Below are 18,210 nucleotides of genomic sequence, written 5' to 3' on the forward strand. Positions count from 1 at the left end.
GCCTAATCAGATGCATCTGTCCTTTATTCCAGGGTGTTTTGTTTGTTTTGCATGAGGTGCAGGGCATCAGTCTCGTCTCAGGACTGCTGGAGGGGGTGGTTGCCCTTGTAGCAAATGTCACTAGTTTTCTGAGAGGTTAACCATCCAAATCCAGACTCCTGTGCTGAGATTTGCAGTTTAATAACTAAAATCCCAGTTCTGCTAATTCTTAAGTAAGTTGAGTCCACTAAGTATAACTCCTGTACAAATCCCACTGAACTAAACTGAGGCTGAAGAAAGTCAGCGCTTACCAGATTAGTGCTATCACAGGCCTAGCTTTATGAAACCAGAAAAATCATCTTCAAATAGGCTATTCATACATTTCCAAGATCAGTCTGTGTGCTAAAGCACCTTGTTGTAGAATAGCCTTAGGTCCTAGCCTAGGAATCACAAGCCCCAGGTATAAACACCAGGCATCCACAAATCCACTTGCCAGCTCGCCAGAAGCAAGTGCCCCCTGGGTGGGTGTCCTGGTAAGCAGGACACCCACCGCCACACAGAGACCTCATTTCCAATGCCATTTTTGAGAAGCTAAGAAACAGCAGGAATCCCTTTTGAGTAGTAGGAGAGATTTCCCACCGTTTCTTACACTCTTCATATCCCAGTGCAAATGAGAGAATACCTGCTTATCTGCTAAGCCCTCTATCTGTGTGCCAAGAAGGATTTGGGGGAAGAGAGGGGGTTGGTGGCTGGTTGGTGTACCCCGATAAACACTTACTGGTGCATGGCTGTGCTAGGGAGCAATCACTCACAAGGAGTGTGCTATATTTTTAAGTATCACTTAATCTGTTTGTCATACAGTATTCCCATCTCCTAACAATGGTATGAATGACTAGGGATGTCATTTTTGTCAAGAAGCAAGATCACAGCCAGCAAATGGGAGATGATAAAACTTGCAAGCAAATGATAAAAGGAGAATGCATTAAGTACAGCACAAGTCAGCCAGAAGATATTGAAAAAATCACCCTACATGAGTTACTTCATCATTGTTCATATTTTTAATTAGATTATAAGTGTTAGTGAACTCTTGCTATAAGACGTTATATGAATCTAAACAGAATTTCAAATGATATTTCTGTCTCTAGATATACCTATAAAAATAAACTTTGTGAAGTTGGTGAGTTATAGAAAGTTGCACAAGTGGAGAAATCACAGAGTAGGGATGAGCACAAAACCGGCTGGCCCAGTTTGGTTCGAGTACAAACTGGACCCAAACTGGACTGGGCCAGTTTGGTCCGGCACCCCCTCAGATCCTTTGTTTGGTTCAGGGTTTTGTTTGGGGGGATTTTGGGGGGAGGGGGAATAACAATGTAATTTTTTTAAAGTTACTTACCCCCTCTGGGGGTCACTAGCATGGCTGTGGGGGGCTTCCATAGGCACCTCTCCCCCACCAGCCTCCCTTGCCTAGTTTGGGCACTCTTTGGCCTGTTCTGGGCCTCACTCCCATCATGGCGGTCATTTCGGAGGCCACCGTGCATGCCTGATGGGCCTCTGTGTGGCCTAGGTCGGAAAAACAGCACCCGGAACAGGCTGAAGAGTGCCCGAACCAGGTGAGGGGGCAATTTTGGAGGCCAGTAGGGGGAGGAGGCCCCTCCAGAGGCCCCCCACGGCTGCGCTAGCGACCCCCCAGAGGTGATAAATAACTAATTCTTTTTTAAAAAAATTATTCGTGAACACCCCTGAATGACCGGGGGTGTTCAATCCGGTGCCAAACCGAACCGGGAGGGGGGTGTTTGGTCCAGTGCTGTAATGTCAAACTGAACAGGTTTGTGGCTAAATTTGTTAGACCTTGAACCTGTTTGCACACTCCTAGCACATTGCTTAGCAGGCTTTCAATAAATAAAGGTCCGACATCTAATTTCTGGCACGGCCAGCTAAAACAGGGATGCCCAATCTCAGTCCTCCAGCTGTTTTTAGACCATAGCTTCCATCACAGCCAGTAACAGTGGCCAACAGTCAGGGATGGTGGGAGTTGTGTGCCAACAACTGTAGAAGGGCCAAGGCTAGACATCTTTGAGCAAAAGGATCTCAGGTTGCACAGCTGGGAAAGATCACAGCCAAAAACTGCAGAGCCTCTTACAGGCAGAGTAGATGGAACACTGGGTCGGCCCCGTTGTTTATATGCATGTTTCATGTGACAGCAACAATATTCTTTCATTAGCAGGACAGTATCAATGAAACTGGAAATGATGGTGCAACAAAATGGCTTTTCCTTTTCCCCCTCTCCACAACATTTCCCCCCACTATGTTAAAAAGGAAAATCGAAATTGATAAACACTGTAAAGCAAAATCAGACTCCTGTAAAGGAATAGTGAATTTATTCCCCCCTGCTGCTCCAAGTATTCATTAGCTAGCCAACGGATTCAGGAAAAGAAAATTAACTGAATAAAAGGAGTTGCCACACAGATACACAGATACTCATTAAAAATTTATCAAATATTTATCTATATTAATTGTGTCTCTTCATCTGTTAAATCAGCCATCCTACACCCTGGTCTTTTAATGAAAAAGGAAGGTGGTGCAAGAGGGCAGGAGACACAGTGTTTTCAGAAGACTCAGAAATGAGGAGTCCATAGTGTACAACATTATGGGAAATGCATTCTTTTGGTGCAGACTTCCCACATGCAAACTTCTATTAAATGTGGCATAGCATACATTTCAGAATTTCTTAAAAAGTCATTCTGGATACAAATTCCAATGAGAAGCTGCAATTAACAGCTTCGGACACAAAACAACTATTAATGCATGAATCAGGGTACACAGGCTGAACCAGGTGTGAGAATGGCAATCTTGTTTGGCATCTCAGCTCCAGGCTGCCCTGGGTGAATCCGATTACTTAGATCCTTTCCAGTCTGGCTTCCGACATGGATATGGGACAGAAACTGCCCTGGTGGATGACCTACACCAGGAGATAGACAGAGGGAGTGTGACTCTGTTGATTCTCCTGGACCTATCCGCTGCTTTCGATACTATCGACCATGGTATCCTTCTGGGACGTCTCTCTGGGTTGGGACTTGGGGGCACGATTATACAGTGGCTCCGTTCCTACCTTGGGGGTTGTACTCAGAAGATGGTGCTGGGGGATGCTTGTTCCACTCCTTGGCCTTTGGCCTATGAGTGCCACAGGGATCTATTCTGTCCCCATGCTGTCCCCATAACATCGACATGAAAACTCTGGGAGAAGTCATCCGTAGGTGTGGGCTGCGGGTGCCATCAGTATACTGATGACACCCAGCTCTACCTATCTTTTAAGTCAGCAGACGCCAGGGAGGCAGTGGATGCTCTGAGCCATGGTTTGCAGGCTGTTCTGGACTGGATGGGGGCACACAAGCTGAAACTTAATCCAGATAAGACGGAAGTGCTCTGGGTTGGTAAAACTGATTATCTGAGTAGTGAGGTAAATCTGGTCTTGGATAGGGTCACACTCAGAGGCGTAATCAGGGTGGGGCAGGCAGGGCACGTGCCCTAGGCGCCGCTGAAGGAAGGGCGCAAATTGTCTGCCATGCCCCGCCCCCCACAAAATAATAATTTGGGCGGGGATCCGTGGCGGCCGCGCCCCCTCTCCCCCGCTCGGCGCAGGGATGCTGCACGAAGTTGTGAGATCTGTCCGGGTGGGGCTGGCACTCTTCCATTGGCTCTTGGGGAGCGGAGGAGTGGAGCGTGTGCAACGCGCGGCAGGGTGGAGAGAACTCCCTGTCCCTGCTGCCTTGCCATGTGTGTGCAATCTGTATGCTTCCAAAATGCCCTGTGTGTCCCTCCTGCTGGAAGAAGGAGCTTCTCCTTCTTCCTCTTTCTCGCCCTCCCCAAGACGGCAGCAGCAGCAGTGACAAGCAGCGGCAGCAGCAGCAGCCTCGGAAGAAAGAACACCTCCTCCTCCACACCTTTCGCTTATCCCCCCCCTTCAGGAGTTCAAGGCTGTGGCTCCAAAAAAAGGATTTTTCAGTGGAACCTCTGAGGGTAGGCGTGGGGGGGGGGGGGCAGGGGGGGCGAAAACCTACCCTTCACCTGCTCATTATGTTAAGGGGGAAACTATGTTGAAGCCCCAGGATTTTTGGGGGGCGGGAGAAGCCAAAGAAAAAGGGTTTTTAGTTTTTTATGGGTGTGTTTTTGAATCCATGTGATCCTCTATGTTTTTGAACTTTCCTCCTTCCATATACTCCCCCCTCCCTGGTTGGTGAATAAAATAAATACCCTTAGCACTTCTCATTAAGTCGTCAGATCTGGGTGTGGATAAGAAAGAGCCGTACTTCCTGTTCTCTCCTCTCTGGAGTGGAGAGGGAGTAAGGGAGCAAGGGAGCAAAGGAGCAAAGCTCCTTGCTTTGCTATTGCTGGTCTGAGCACCTCCGAGATGAGGAATTTCCTCCCTTGCAGCGTTTGTGTGCATAGTGCAAATTTCAAGGGGAGAGAGAACAAGAGCCTACGTGTAACTACTTCTTTTGCAGAATTTGGCAAAACTTCATCCTTATCCTCTTTCCCCCATTAAGTTTAACTCTAAAATAGTAACTAAATCCAGGGGGCAGGGGAGAGAAGATGAACAAATGAATCCAATTTGCACTGCCTTCCTGTGGAGGAAGAGCCACTGGGGAAGGTGTTTGCATATGTAAACACAGCCCAGGGACCCGAAGAGCACAAGGCAGCCTTTTATGTCTATCAGCCTTGGCCCCTCCTCTGGTTATCAGGTGCTAAGTCATGCCCTGGAGTGTTTGATTGCTTCCGTATCTCTTTGCAAAGTGTTTATATCTTTTGCATGAATGTTTCATCAGATAGCACACAGCAGCTCTCACCTGGTAAACAGACAGATCTGGAAAGACAGAACTTCCCTTTTCTTTATTTGGAAAAAATCATCAAAAGAGAAAATATCATTTATATTTTGTGATGGAGAGCACAGACTGCCTAACATCCAAACTGTGTGGGTTAATGCAGCGTAAAAGCACCAGGTGCTGGGGAGGGAGAGCAGTCACTGGAGAAAGTCTTGAGGTGTGGCTGCCAGAAGGAAGGAAGGAAGGGACAGGCAAGATTTGAGTGGGGGAGCCTGGGGTGACAACAACTAGCCATAAGTTTATTAAGTTTATTGGATGAGAGGATTTCACTGTGAGGGAGACTTGATTGTTTGTGTTAGTGCGTTGTTCTTGTCTATCTAATGCCAAAACTGAAAGAATGAGTGAAGTTCAATGAACTTACATTATGAGACATAAACATGAATTAACAGCAGCTATTAGGATACAACACAACTAGATGGGGCTTTATTTCTTACAGAGTTAAACTGAATGTTGGAAGTTTATTGCTGGAATTAAGTGTGTATAGTTATGATTTTAAAAGGGAGCTGGATTATATGTAGCAGGATAAAAGAATTTGATGCTAGAAAATAACAGAGTACATTTACTTACTTTTGAAAGTTTGCCTTGGTAGTAGAATATAGAGTCTCACATCAAGTTAATACACTTTTTGTGAGTGGAATATATATATGCAAAGGGAATAAAATCTCAGCAAGGCCATACATTGCTTGTAGCTGCAGCGCATAACATTATGATATTTATTTAGATCTTTCAAAAAAGAAAATCTCAATATTTGTGCTTTGCTTTTTAAAATTTGACTCATTTGCTGTTTTAAATGTGGCTATGATATTGAGACACTTCAGAAGAGATGTAGTTAAATTACTCTAAAATGGTAAAGCACGGACATGATTGCAATTTCATTTGCCAGGTTCTTTCAGCTTTCCTGCTTCTATTTGTCTTCTTATGGTTATTTTTTTAGTGTTTCATAGTTTTTACTAATTGACTGACGGTTTTAAATGTGATTTTTATGGAGTTTTTTTGTATTTTAACTTTTGTAAATGCCTTGGGATGTTTTATGAAAGGTGGTATAAAAACTGAATTAATAATAATAATAATAATAAATAGTGTGCTTACACAGAGGGAATAGATACTGCTGATGCAACAACAAAAGTATTGTTTAGTAAGGGAATAATTAAAATACGAGAGTTCAAATTTTCATAGCTTTAGAACATATAAAGGGATTGAAGATTGTCTGATTGCTTGGACAGGGGCTCAATTTAAGTGCTTGCCCTAGGCGCTATTTTCCCTAGATACGCCTCTGGTCACACTCCCTCTGAAAGACAAAGTCTGCAGCTTGGGGGTACTTCTGGGCCCAACGCTGTCCTTGGAGGCATAGGTGGCAGTGGTGTGCAAAAGTGCCTTATACTAGCTACAGCTGGTGCACCAGCTGTGACTCAACTTGCAGAAGTAGGACCTGACCTCAGTCATTCATGCTTTGGGAACGTCCAGATTGGACTACTGCAATGCGCTCTATGTGGGGCTGCCCCTGAAGATGGTTTGGAAACTTCAGTTGGTTCAGAATGGTTCAGTTGGTTCAGGATGCTCATGGGTGCAAACGAGTATTATACCCATCCTGTGTCACCTTCATTGGCTGCCAGTCCAGTTCCGGGCTAGAATCAAGGTGCTGGTATTAACCTTTAAAGTCCTATACGGCTTGGGGCTGCGATATCTGTCGGACCACATTCGCTCATATGAACCTGCCAGGGCCCTCTGCTTGTCATCTCAGGCCCTGCTCATGGCCCCGCCACTAACAGAGCTCCGATTGGCGGGGACCAGGGACAGGGCCTTTTTGGTTGTGGCCCCTCGGCTTTGGAACACCCTCCCTGAAGAGGTTGGCCATGCTCCCTCTCTCAGTGTTTTTAAGAAACAACTAAAACACATCTTTTTTAAAGAGGCTTTTTAATGTTTCACCTGTTGCGTATATCTGGAAGGTTCTTAAGTTTTTATAATTCTTAGTTTTTAGCTTTAAGATTTTAATTTGGAATTTTAAAAGCTAATTTTGATTGTGGTTTTAGCTTGGATTTCTAACTTGTTTAGTTTAGTTAATTTTATTAGTCTGATTTTATATTGTAACTGTTTTATAAATGTTGTGAGCAGCCCCAAGCAGTAATGTACCGGAGGAGCGAGGTATAAATGTTTGTTCTATACACGTCTGCCCTGTTCACCAACCATGGTAAGAGTCTAATTTTCAGATTAAAAGAGGCACTGGGATGAGGTAAGCTGAACCCTCCTCCACAGTACATTTGCATAATCAATGACACAAATTCACAAGCAGCAGTGAGCTAAGTTGGGAGAAACTTGCTTGCAGCAACCAAGAGTCCCAAGCCCGGCCATACAGCTGTTTTTATACTACAATTCCCATCTGCGAGTTATTTCTGTTTATCTTCATTCTCTCTCCTAATTGGTTTTCATATAACGAATTAGATTACTTCATTTGTTGGTGCTGTTTTATATTGATGATTTAGTTGGTCTGATATTGGTTCTTTCATACTGATTTGACTACGCTATACTAAAAACACAACAACCGCATTTGGCTACCACTATCACATCCAGTTTGTCCCTAACACATAGCTATTGGATTCACAAGTAAAAACAATTAATTGCATGTTTACTGGATGCTAATTAACTCTAGCGTTAGAATGTTAATATGCTAGAATACCAATTAGAAGTGTGTGTGTTTTAAAATGTAAACTATAATCTCATGTTGGATTAAAGGTTCAGGAACTATAGTTAAACCTTGCTTTTTTTTTTTTTTAACCACTGTTCTCTCTTCTCTACTTCCAATTTGGGGAGGTTGGTTTTTTTTCTTTTTTCTTTTTTAAACAAAGGCTGTTCTGTGTCCCATTTCCTTGCTCCAAACTAAGTTAATTGGGACTGTGGACACTGGCTTGCATTTTTCAGTGCCTCAAGGAATGCAAAAATAAAATCAGTGCCAATTATTACTTCAGCAAAATGTTCAAATACATATATCACCACAAAAATGAAGAGGCACATACATGTTTCATTTACACCAATGTAAGGAGCAAAACGACCTTTGAATCAAAATAAAGTGACAGAGGCACAAGATGCTATACAGTAACATCTCTAATTGTAGGTTTCCACAAGAATGAAATTTAATTGGATTGTCTTCCTGTGTATCCAGTGGCTTCAATTACTTTTAAAATTTAGAACAAGATCACTTACTTGTAATCAATTTTCTTCAAACAAATAAACAAACAACAACCACCCAGAAACTTAACCCTAGTTCAGAAAACCACTGAGGCGAGCCAGCAGAAGAGGCAATTTTTGCTACAGATCCTATAGCTCAGTGTGTTTGCAAGGCTTGGGCAGAAGGCCAGAATTCTTTAGCTGAAGACACATACAAAAGTATACTATCCTACCGAAAACTTTGGAAGGTTCCATTCTGTGCACTACACAGTGAGATGTAACATTTTTTACACGTGCTTCTGGTATACCTTCCCTAATCCAGCATGGGATACCTGCACATGTAGCTGTTGTGGATGCATATTTGCATCTCCCACACACATCATAATACCCAGCTAAGCCCCAGTGAACTGCTGAAAGAGTCTTCTGATACAGATTAATATCCACATTCCCTTCAGAGTCACTGGTTAGTTGCCCACAATAAGAGTTGCATCATGGTCAGACTCTATGATGATTTTGAACTGGAAACGTAGTCCAACACACTCGCTTAAAATCTGGTTCAATCAAATATTTTCCAAATGTAATTAAGCATTTACTCCCTTACCATCATCTTCACATTCTTCTAGAGGCTTTTGCTGTTTGTTCAGGCACCGTGGGTCTAGCCAAGATGTTGTTTTAGTGTTATGGCTGCAAACCAAAAATGGAAATGTGACCTTTTCAAAAATAAAACTAGAGCAAAACTATCAGTGACAGAAAAATAACACGTGGCTTACTACTTTTATTCATCTGAACTGAAGGCATTTTAATTTATACTTCTACAAGAGCATAAAAATGCAACTTCCTAAAATATAGATTCACCATCCCCCATTCACCAGCTCTGACAATGTACTGAAGACGCAAAACATCCATCTCTGAAGATGTACAAGGATGAAGTGAACAACATGGTTGTATGCAAGTTCCAAATCAGCTCAGTTTTTGCATTGTGTGTTATTCTGTACACAACTAACATCATTTTCTACCCCATCTGTTCTTTCTAATAAAAATTTGGAAAATATGCCCCTGCCTAGAGAGACTTAACAGTTCCTTGTAATGCCTGAATTAGCAAACTTGGCCTGGTCTAATCTTGATAAAAAGAAAGCCAATTGAAATCAAATCCCACTATAGGCAACCCATGCAGTGTCAACACATAGGCAACAAGCAACTTCCCAACAATGAATAAAATTCGTTAGTCAAACTTGGTACATTACTCAAGCTATAATTAATAGTTAATATGAAAGACATTTTTTGATTGTGCAACTAGAGGCCATGCAAGTATTTTGCCAGTTACAGAGGCAAGGAGCTCAAGATGGCCTCCAGTGTGGGCTTATGCAGCTGTCAGGGCGCTGCACCGCACCTGTGCACTGCTTCCTCATTGACTGCCCATTTGATCCCTAAGCCCCACATTTCATGAGGATGGATTAGACTGCTCCTAGGCAGCCACGCAATGTGCTTTATACTGTACATGTATTTTTAGACAGAGGACAGTACAAGCACTTCCTCTCACTGCGGTGTACGCATGGACAGTGGCAGCCTTCACTGAGTGTTTGGAAGTTAAGAGATCTCAAGCAGCAGGAAGCCGTATTGCAGGAAGGCATAATGGAATCTCCTAGCTTAGATGCTTGCAAACATGGTTATGTGTCCAAGGACAATTTTAGATGCCATAGAAGCTCATTTAAAATGGCCACTCTCCCCACTGCAGAGAGGCTTAAAGAGGTGGTGAGTGGCCAAGTCTTCATCACTGCCGGTGTAAGCCCAAGAAGGCTTAGAGAAAGGCACCTAGGCACATTCACTGCTTATTGACGTCTCCCCATGCACACAGCGAGGCTTTAAGAAGCAGCACAAGTGGCCAAGAACCTTCCTTGCCACCTCTCTAAGCCCAATAAGACTTAAGAGAGGTGGCAAGGAAGGCACGCAGGCACTTGTGCCCATTTCCTAAAGACTCCCCATGCGAGCAGGGAGGCTTTAAGTGGCATAAGTGGCCAAGAGTCTTCCTCACTGCCTTAACTGAGGCTTAAAGAAGTGGCAAGGAAGGCATCCTGTACTTGTGCTTCTCTTTAAACCTCCCAGCATGCCAATTGGGCAGCAGGGAGAGCGGCCATTTTGGCATGCCAGCTTCCCAACTGGCATGCCAGGAGGCTTAAAGAGGGGCATGAGTGGCTGGGAATTCCATTATCGTGTGGGGTAGAAAACTGCGAATAAGCGGAACTACCCCCACAATAACTAAATTGGTATGTAGTCAGAGGACCTGCGAATAGGTGAATCTGTGAAAGGAGAACCTAAGGAAAATGAGTGTCTCCTGTATTCAAATTCTTGGATTGAAATAGTCCAAATATGGATCACAAGGTAGGTCAAATAACTTGAGTCAGGAACGATATGAGCATTTGGGAAGCAACACAGCCTAAGTCAAACGTATTTGCTTTTATCCAGAGAACCATGGGTGGCATGCCACGTGTGGAATAGGGCTTTCCTGACTCCTCTTCTATCCTTCTGCCTCAACACTCTCTGAAAAGCTGGTCCTGAGGAGTGGGGGACTCCCTGGAATAGTGTGGAGTATGCTGTTTAAGAATATGCTGCTCATGATTTGTTTATGGCTCCTGTAATGTATCTCAGACACTCAGAGGTTAAGATAAGATGCTTTATTTAAGCAGCAACACACATGGCCCATACTGTAGATGGAGAAAGGAGTCATCAGAAATCCCTCTCTCCTTGCATGAGCATGAACACTAGTTTGGATCCATGCAATTGTGCCTGAGAGTTACGTACTACCGCCAACATGGCCATCCCCACCTAAGGATTCTAGGTCCTCAATGAATACCCTGTCCCCACCCTCCCGCTGCCTCTCTGCTGAGTACTGGGAAGAGGTACAGGCCATCTTAAAAGCAGTCTCATACACAGATCAGGCAGTGCCATTTCTGAACTATATTACGGAAATGCAATGTAGCCAGAATCAGCACAGCATACAAGACACCATCTCTGAATAGGAGGCCTGATGGGATTGGAAAGTGGGTCAGATGCAACTGTAGATCTGCCGTCGGTCATCCATAACCTATGTGATACATTTCCTAATGTCTTTAAACATCTAGCATCCTAATACTTACTATCTTCACAGCACAAAAGGATTATACACCATCTTTTCTTCTAGGAGCCACAAAGGTTTAAACACTTTGCCTGACACTCCCTACAAACAGGAAACTACATAATACATGTTCCACTATTGTTTAATATCTCAGCACAGTTCCTTCCGCAATTCTCAAAAGAGGTTTACAAAATGATCTAACCCTCCTGTGAAATAATGTGCCGAGGAATGTACATGTCCCTTTGAAGACTCGCCACTAAATAACAGAACTGCTTTCAAAGCAGAGACTTCACAAAGCTGGAGTGGAAGGTCACTGTTTCACACACTACTTTACCCACCCTCGCAATGCAGAATGCATCAACCCATTTAATTCTTTTGTGCACTTCGGGGTAATTAATCTCCAACTGGTAAACTAGTGCACAGAAGTCTAGCAAGCAAGTCAAATTAACAATAATGGAGTAAAGGGGGTCTGCCAAGGTGCAAAACATTTTATGTTCCGAATGGATAAAGGGATTTTTGTACAGTATTTGAATATCCTTTAGAAACAGGAAAATAAGACGTTTTAAGTATAGAGGTGGCAGAACTTCACAAGGTTCTGGGCTAAGTAGCACATCAACAAAAAGTCAACTTTCTAGCTTGCTGCACAATAATGTGTATACTATAGAGCAAACTAACTGCTATTTGAGGACTGTAACATCACTCTCTACCCCAACATCATGAATGCCTTGCCCTGTAACAGCCTTTAACCATTAGTCTCTGCTTTATTCTGCAAGCAGTCTGGAAATTCTACAGATGGGGGTATTTCTCAGATCATTTCTCATTCAGGTATCCCTATTTTAAAACAATCCAACATGAGTTATGGTTAATACTCTGGATACTTCCTTGGAGATCACTCCCATTGGATCCCAGGGGACTTGTTTCTGAGGAAACATACTTAGGTTTATCAAAGTGCAGTTAAGAGAAAGCCCAGAAGACTGACATTTCAGGCCTTCTCTGGCTTATATACCTCTTCAGAAAATACACAGAGACAAACTGATGTGACCCCAAAAGACACAAAAACTCTTTACTCTATAAAGTAGACTTCTCCATTCTCTGTATAGGCCATCTCCCAGTTTTCAGGCAGAGGACCCAAGTTTTCCTCTGCACAAGGAGGTAGGTATTGAGGGAGCTTCTGAGAAGGTTCCGTGGTGGGAATGGTGGTGATGCTGCTATTCACAGGTGGCGGAGCAAGGTCTCTTAGGCTGTGTGTATTGTGCTCGTCTTGTTCACCAGAGTCTGCTGCAGAAGGGGACATATGCATAATCAAATATAACAAAATGGTTAACAGTCAACAACACAGGACTGTTTTCATCTTTCTAATTTCAATAATTGCTTGGAATACTTCATGATGCTATGCAAATTATCCATCAACTCATTGCTGCTTCTGATATTATTAGGGACAAAGCATTTTAAATCAGAGGTTTCAGAGAGTCACCAATTTCAGATTAGAATGATCAGATGAGTCTCTTTCAATGCCAAGAAACCCTTCTAATTTGCAACCAGGGGTATCCATACATCTGACAATGCATAAGAAAAACATTTTAAAGTATACTAAATCTGCACTGATGTGACTCAAGAGACATAGATAGAAAGATGCAGGCTGACCAACTCGAACACTGACCATAGCCCTCACTGTGGGCATTCTGAAATAATTTTTCTCCGCACCAATCACATTCAATTAATCAACATGTGATTTTATTGCTGTAACCAAACAACCCACAGAAGCTCAGGATTTAATTATGGTGGAGGATCTAATCTCATTTTTAGACACCTGCAAGTTGCCTTTTGAATACTATTTTTTGTCACCTTAAAATGCTTAAAATTGGCATTTGTATTATGAAATTGGAAGGAAGAACAAACTACGTAAGTATGAGGATAATTGAAACATTTTGCATGGAATGGAATGATGATCTTAAGTTGCTGGGGGATGGATATATGTAGTAGACAAGTAACTATGATGCAGTAAATTGATGGGACAGATGATATTTATTTATTTATTGCATTTGTACACCACCCCAAATGTCCATCTCTGGGCAGTTTACAGCAGCATAAACAAATTAAAACAGCAATTAAAACCATAAAACAATTTAAAATCACAAGTCTAGTTAAAAAGCTTGGTTGAATAAACATGTCTTTAAAGTCAGTTGTTAGAGATATGATGTCATGATGTTTGTTTCTTATGTCCATTATTTTAAGCTGTCTGAGTAGGTTATGACTAGTATTGGTTTTTCTGTTTTTATATTTTGTTAATAACACTATTTAAAAAAAAATCTTGTTGTCTAAAAGGAAATCTTTTTGTGAAACTGACCCACACTAAGTCAATGGCCAAGTTTCATCAAGTTCACTGGAGCAACTGTGGCTCATAACTTATGCTGTACAGCTAATACCCTGCAAGCTATGTCGGAGTCCCACTGACATCCATGTAGAACTTAAAATTGAACTACAAGTCCAGAAGTACAGTTTTCCTGGGACTGAAACACTTCTGAGTGCAAGTAACCAATCATATGCTTGAAAGCTGCCCCAAAGCAAGCCACAACTAAATAGCATGTCGGGGAAAAGGCTAGACTAGGCTTCTTCTCCCTGGCAAGCTAGCTTTCTATAGGCAGGGAATTCTTAAAGTTGGGAAGCAGTTCAACATATGAACACATGCAATCAAACATACAGTCTCTGTTCAGGAGAGGTGCAGTCTCTGGAGATCTTACTTGGAGCTCACTGGCTCTTTGGATGTCTCTGATTACAGCACTGGGGAATGAGAAAATGTGATAGTATATCCACAAAACTATAAGAACGGAATTGCCTGTCAAATTTAGCAACGCAAGCTCCCGCTGAAAATCAGTGCAATACAAACTCTTAAACCCTTTCTAAATTGACCCTATTCTAAAAGTAGGAGTTGAAATTGTACCCCCTCTAGTATTCAAGATTACTGAAGAACACAGGTCAGACTTGGGGAGAAAAAAGGGTTTTAAACCAGTAAAATCAGAGTGCTTTCTCTCAGTTGACTTTGAAGAATTGTTCTTTGTACAGCTGCTTAATATCATTATAGGCACAATAACAAAACAACCTAACACACCACCATTCACACTTATTTCATTTATTTCATTAAAATAATTTTAGCTAAAATTGGCAGGATTATTTTAATGACTCATCCTGCTTCCTCACCCTACTTCGGACAGCTAGGATAAATAAGAAATTAACAAACCATATGATGAAGTGCAAAGAAGTATAATTAAAATCTGCAGTGCTTTTTGATAACATTGATATGTATTTTATCTAAAACAAATATGACGGATATTTACATACTGCTTTTCAACAAAAGTGCCCAAAGCGGTTTACTAGATATAAATAAATAGAAAGTGAAATTCATGCTGATCTCATGACATGAAAATCACAAATTAAGGTAATGCATTTTAAGATAAGATTGTAAGACAAAATTACAGGCCACAGGGGCTGGGAATGATGAGAGTTATAGTTTGACATTATCTGGAGATGCAATATGGGAACCCTTGGTATGTTACAAGGGGAACAACTGAAAACATTCAGTACACATGCAATGATACATTTCCTACGTGTCATCTGGCCCTTGCTGTGAGTGAAGAAAGAAGTACATGTTTCCAGCTCCTGTGATCATGGCACTTCCTACAAAAGAAAGGATGGGGCTGCTGCAGTCACTGCAATAATGTGTAACTGGAAGCGCATGTTCTGCTGGCTCATGCTGTTTTCTCTGTAAGGGTGCAGCAGAGCAGAAGCCCAGATTAAATCATAACCTGAAAAACTGGATTTCTAGACCAGTCCAAACCATGTTCACTCAAGAAATAAGATTGCTAAGGGTATTTACTTCCAACTAAGAGTGTGCAGGATCATTTGGATATTGTACCCATTGCACAGAAAAGGTTGTACTTGTTTAAAAAACAAGGATATTTTTTTTTTAAAGGAAGAAATCAACTCACAAAATGTAAGTTAATTGAGCCTTCTTTGCAACAGATTTCTCCAACTGACAAGAAAAGAGAAATACTAGCGGCAATCAAGGGTGGGGGAAAAGAAACCACAATAATGATCAGTCAAAGTTAGGCAAGCTAGGGTTATGAAGGAAAAATATACAAGATCTTAATCCAAAAGAAATATATAAAACTGTGAGTCTTTACATTGTAAGAAAGAGGCTCATTTTATTATATTCACTGCAAATACATTGAACCTCATATTTCTGTGTTCATTGGAAATGAAATGCTTTGGGGAAGGAGAACTGTATGAGAAAATGTTGGAAATACTGCTGTTTTAAAAGATCAGTTCTTTTTAACCCTGTTCCTGTGCTGCCTCCCGTGAATCAAAGTTTTAAACTGTATGATCCTCAGGGCAGGGAGTTGTACTCTTGTACTCTGTAATGTATCATGCATATTCCTGGTGTAGAAGAGCAGCAGCAGCAGAAAGAAGAGAAAATTTCTGAAGCATGAGATGAGCCTTTCATCTCTAGATAAATTTCCGTCTCAGAAAACAGTACACAGTGCCTCAAAATTCAACATCTGCATGAGATCCTTGAGCAAATAGTGACTTTGCCTTACTATTTCACATTGTTACACAGTCACAAGCTCATCTGATAACAAAAGGCTGCTAATTCTGGTTCTTCCAGTGTTACCTCATTCCATGTGCTCTATCTGGTGAGCAGTTCTAACCATAGCAGTTAAATCAAAGACATGAGGTACGGTAGGAACACATTCTTTTATATTGTTCACATAGAAAACTCTGTTCTTCCACTATAGCTTTCTATGGGGAAAACTTAGATGCATCCAAGCTATAATCACTGTAAGTGTCTTACTGTTAATAAAGAGCAGCACACAGCTCTCAGGTCCAGGTTACAGTTTGCTTTTTGCTTGAAGTCTTGATGTATATAAATCATCTGGAAAAGGGCCACCAATACATACATTTCTATTTCTCCTCCCAAGGCATAGGTAAGAAAATGTTTACCTGTAAAGCTACTGTTCATTTCAGGGACGTCATCCTCCTCTTCATTCTCCGTATGCACTATGCCAGCATTTTGCATATCATTGTAAGACTTGGTTCGTTTGGGGGTCGACTGCTTGGAGCCGGATTGGAGGTTTTGCAAAGCATCAGTATTATTCACATTCCCACTGAGGGGCTGGCTGGGAGGCTTGGGTGTCCCATAATAGTTACCTAGGCAATAGAAACACATTTGCATGTTTCTTTTCTTTTTTCAGATTTCACCTCATTAAAGATTTTATCCAAACCCCCAAAAAACAATCAAAGCCATTTCTACTGCTCAGCTAATATGAACAAAATATTATTCCCTTCCCTGCCTGCTCTCCAAGTGAGAGGCATAAAAAGATGTCTGCCGTTGTACCTTTTTGAAACTTATTCATCTTTGAATGTAAAAGCAGACCCAAAGCCTGCCTTTTTGAGGTGCACTAAGCGTGCAAGGACTAAAACAAAAGACAACTGTGGTGAATAGCCAAAAAAAACCCAAATACTTCATCTCATTACATTTGAATTTCAATTAGCAGCTTTTTTCCTCTTAGATGTACGCAACCACATCATGGTTTGCCGAATTCAGAGTAAGCACTGAACAAAATAAAAAATCCATTACTACCATAACCCAGAAAAGTGGTGAAAAACTGGAATGACCTGCATTAATATATCTCCTTGAAGGGGGGTGGGGTGGGGAAAAGTGAAATTATTAAAAAGCAATAACTTTACAAAAACAGAAAGGTCTCCACTTAGCACCTGCTTTGCCAAGACTGGCTTTCGGCTGGCCAAGGTCAGGAAGCCATTAGGTATTTACATTTTAACAACAGCCCAGCAGAATTCAGGATTATTTCTTTTACTTTACAAACAAGGGCAGATCTAGTAGGGATGATCCCAAAGCCCAGCTCTATGTGGAACCCAAACTACAAATGCAGATTTGTTAGAGAATAGGTGGGAGGAAATGCTTTTTGTTTGCATAATGTATCCTTGGAGAGTATCAGTGTGACATGAAAAAACCACTGTGGGCTTCTTGCACTCACACTATGGGGGATTAGTGGATATGTAATGGTAGTCAGACAAAGACTATCCTTTGTGTGCCCTGCAGGTTAATATGCTCTTCCCAAACTTGTTCTTGTCCTCTTGTGTGCATTCATGAATCACACCACCATTTGATTTTTGGACCTAACCACAGCAAAGTCAATGCTGCAAACCTTAATTATTTCAAATCAGAGCTTGCAAACCCACTTTTAATATGGCCATACACATCAGACTGGAAGCAACCATGACTAGCATTAATATCAGTGAAGAGAATAGTGCAGCACCACAGTTAGCTCCAGAAATGGAAAGGAGGAAAGAATGGGTGTGAGAAAGGAGTGAAGAAAGCAGCACAGAAGCCCATGGGAAGTTCCCATTGCTGCCCTCAGGATTAGGGAATTGTGAATGTTTCACATCTGCACCAGGCCATTAGGGTCAGAGACTGAGCCATAAGGGTTAGTTTATACTTTTCCAGGGGTGCAGATCAGCCTCTGCAGATGCAAACTGTACACATGTAGACTCTGTTTAGACCTTCAACTGAACATGGCAGCAGTAAAGCACAAGGACAGTGGGACCTGATCCCAACTCCTTCCCCACAAGTTCAAAGAACATCTCTACAGGACTAAAATGGAACTCATGCAGAAAAACAGGCTTTAAAAATCAATAATCTACAGTCTATCTAGGGATTTGTTAGGAATAAACTGCACTCTTGTCAATGAAATGATTCATTTCAGACCTACTATAGTTGTACTGTGCAAGTACTATAATACAGGGAACCTGCAACGTATTTTGAAGTAAATAAAAATATTGCCTAGTTCTGCATCTGTCAGGGTTTTAAGTGGACTCACAAGGCAGTTCAAATCCCTAAACGCCTTAATAAGCAAAGCATTTACTTACTGCTTGTTGATTCCATCCTACCTTGGAATCTGGACTCCCACCTTAGTCCAAATAAGCTTGTGTGAGGATTTGTTCTTTGAGGGCGGCGCTGAACCGGCTCGTGCACATCCCTAACAGTGGTGGCTTCCATTG

At 41.9% G+C, this 18,210-nt stretch overlaps 1 protein-coding gene across 32 annotated transcripts in view; it reads right to left on the bottom strand.

Moving 5' to 3' along the window:
- Window positions 1-18,210, bottom strand: part of MAGI1 (membrane associated guanylate kinase, WW and PDZ domain containing 1) — a 683,050-nt gene that overhangs the window by 127,452 nt on the left and 537,388 nt on the right. For 29 of the 32 annotated variants that reach the window (XM_053290563.1, XM_053290583.1, XM_053290573.1 and 26 more), the window contains 3 exons: window positions 16,132-16,338; window positions 12,201-12,411; window positions 8,623-8,705 (listed from right to left, as the gene is read on the bottom strand). In XM_053290563.1, the coding sequence (XP_053146538.1) occupies window positions 8,623-8,705; window positions 12,201-12,411; window positions 16,132-16,338 (501 nt within the window). The remainder of the gene's footprint in view (window positions 1-8,622; window positions 8,706-12,200; window positions 12,412-16,131; window positions 16,339-18,210) is intronic. The other 3 variants (XM_053290562.1, XM_053290586.1, XM_053290571.1) reach the window with 1 other exon arrangement.

This window comes from Hemicordylus capensis, chromosome 2 (genome assembly GCF_027244095.1).
Source record: "Hemicordylus capensis ecotype Gifberg chromosome 2, rHemCap1.1.pri, whole genome shotgun sequence".
NCBI lineage: Eukaryota > Metazoa > Chordata > Lepidosauria > Squamata > Cordylidae > Hemicordylus > Hemicordylus capensis.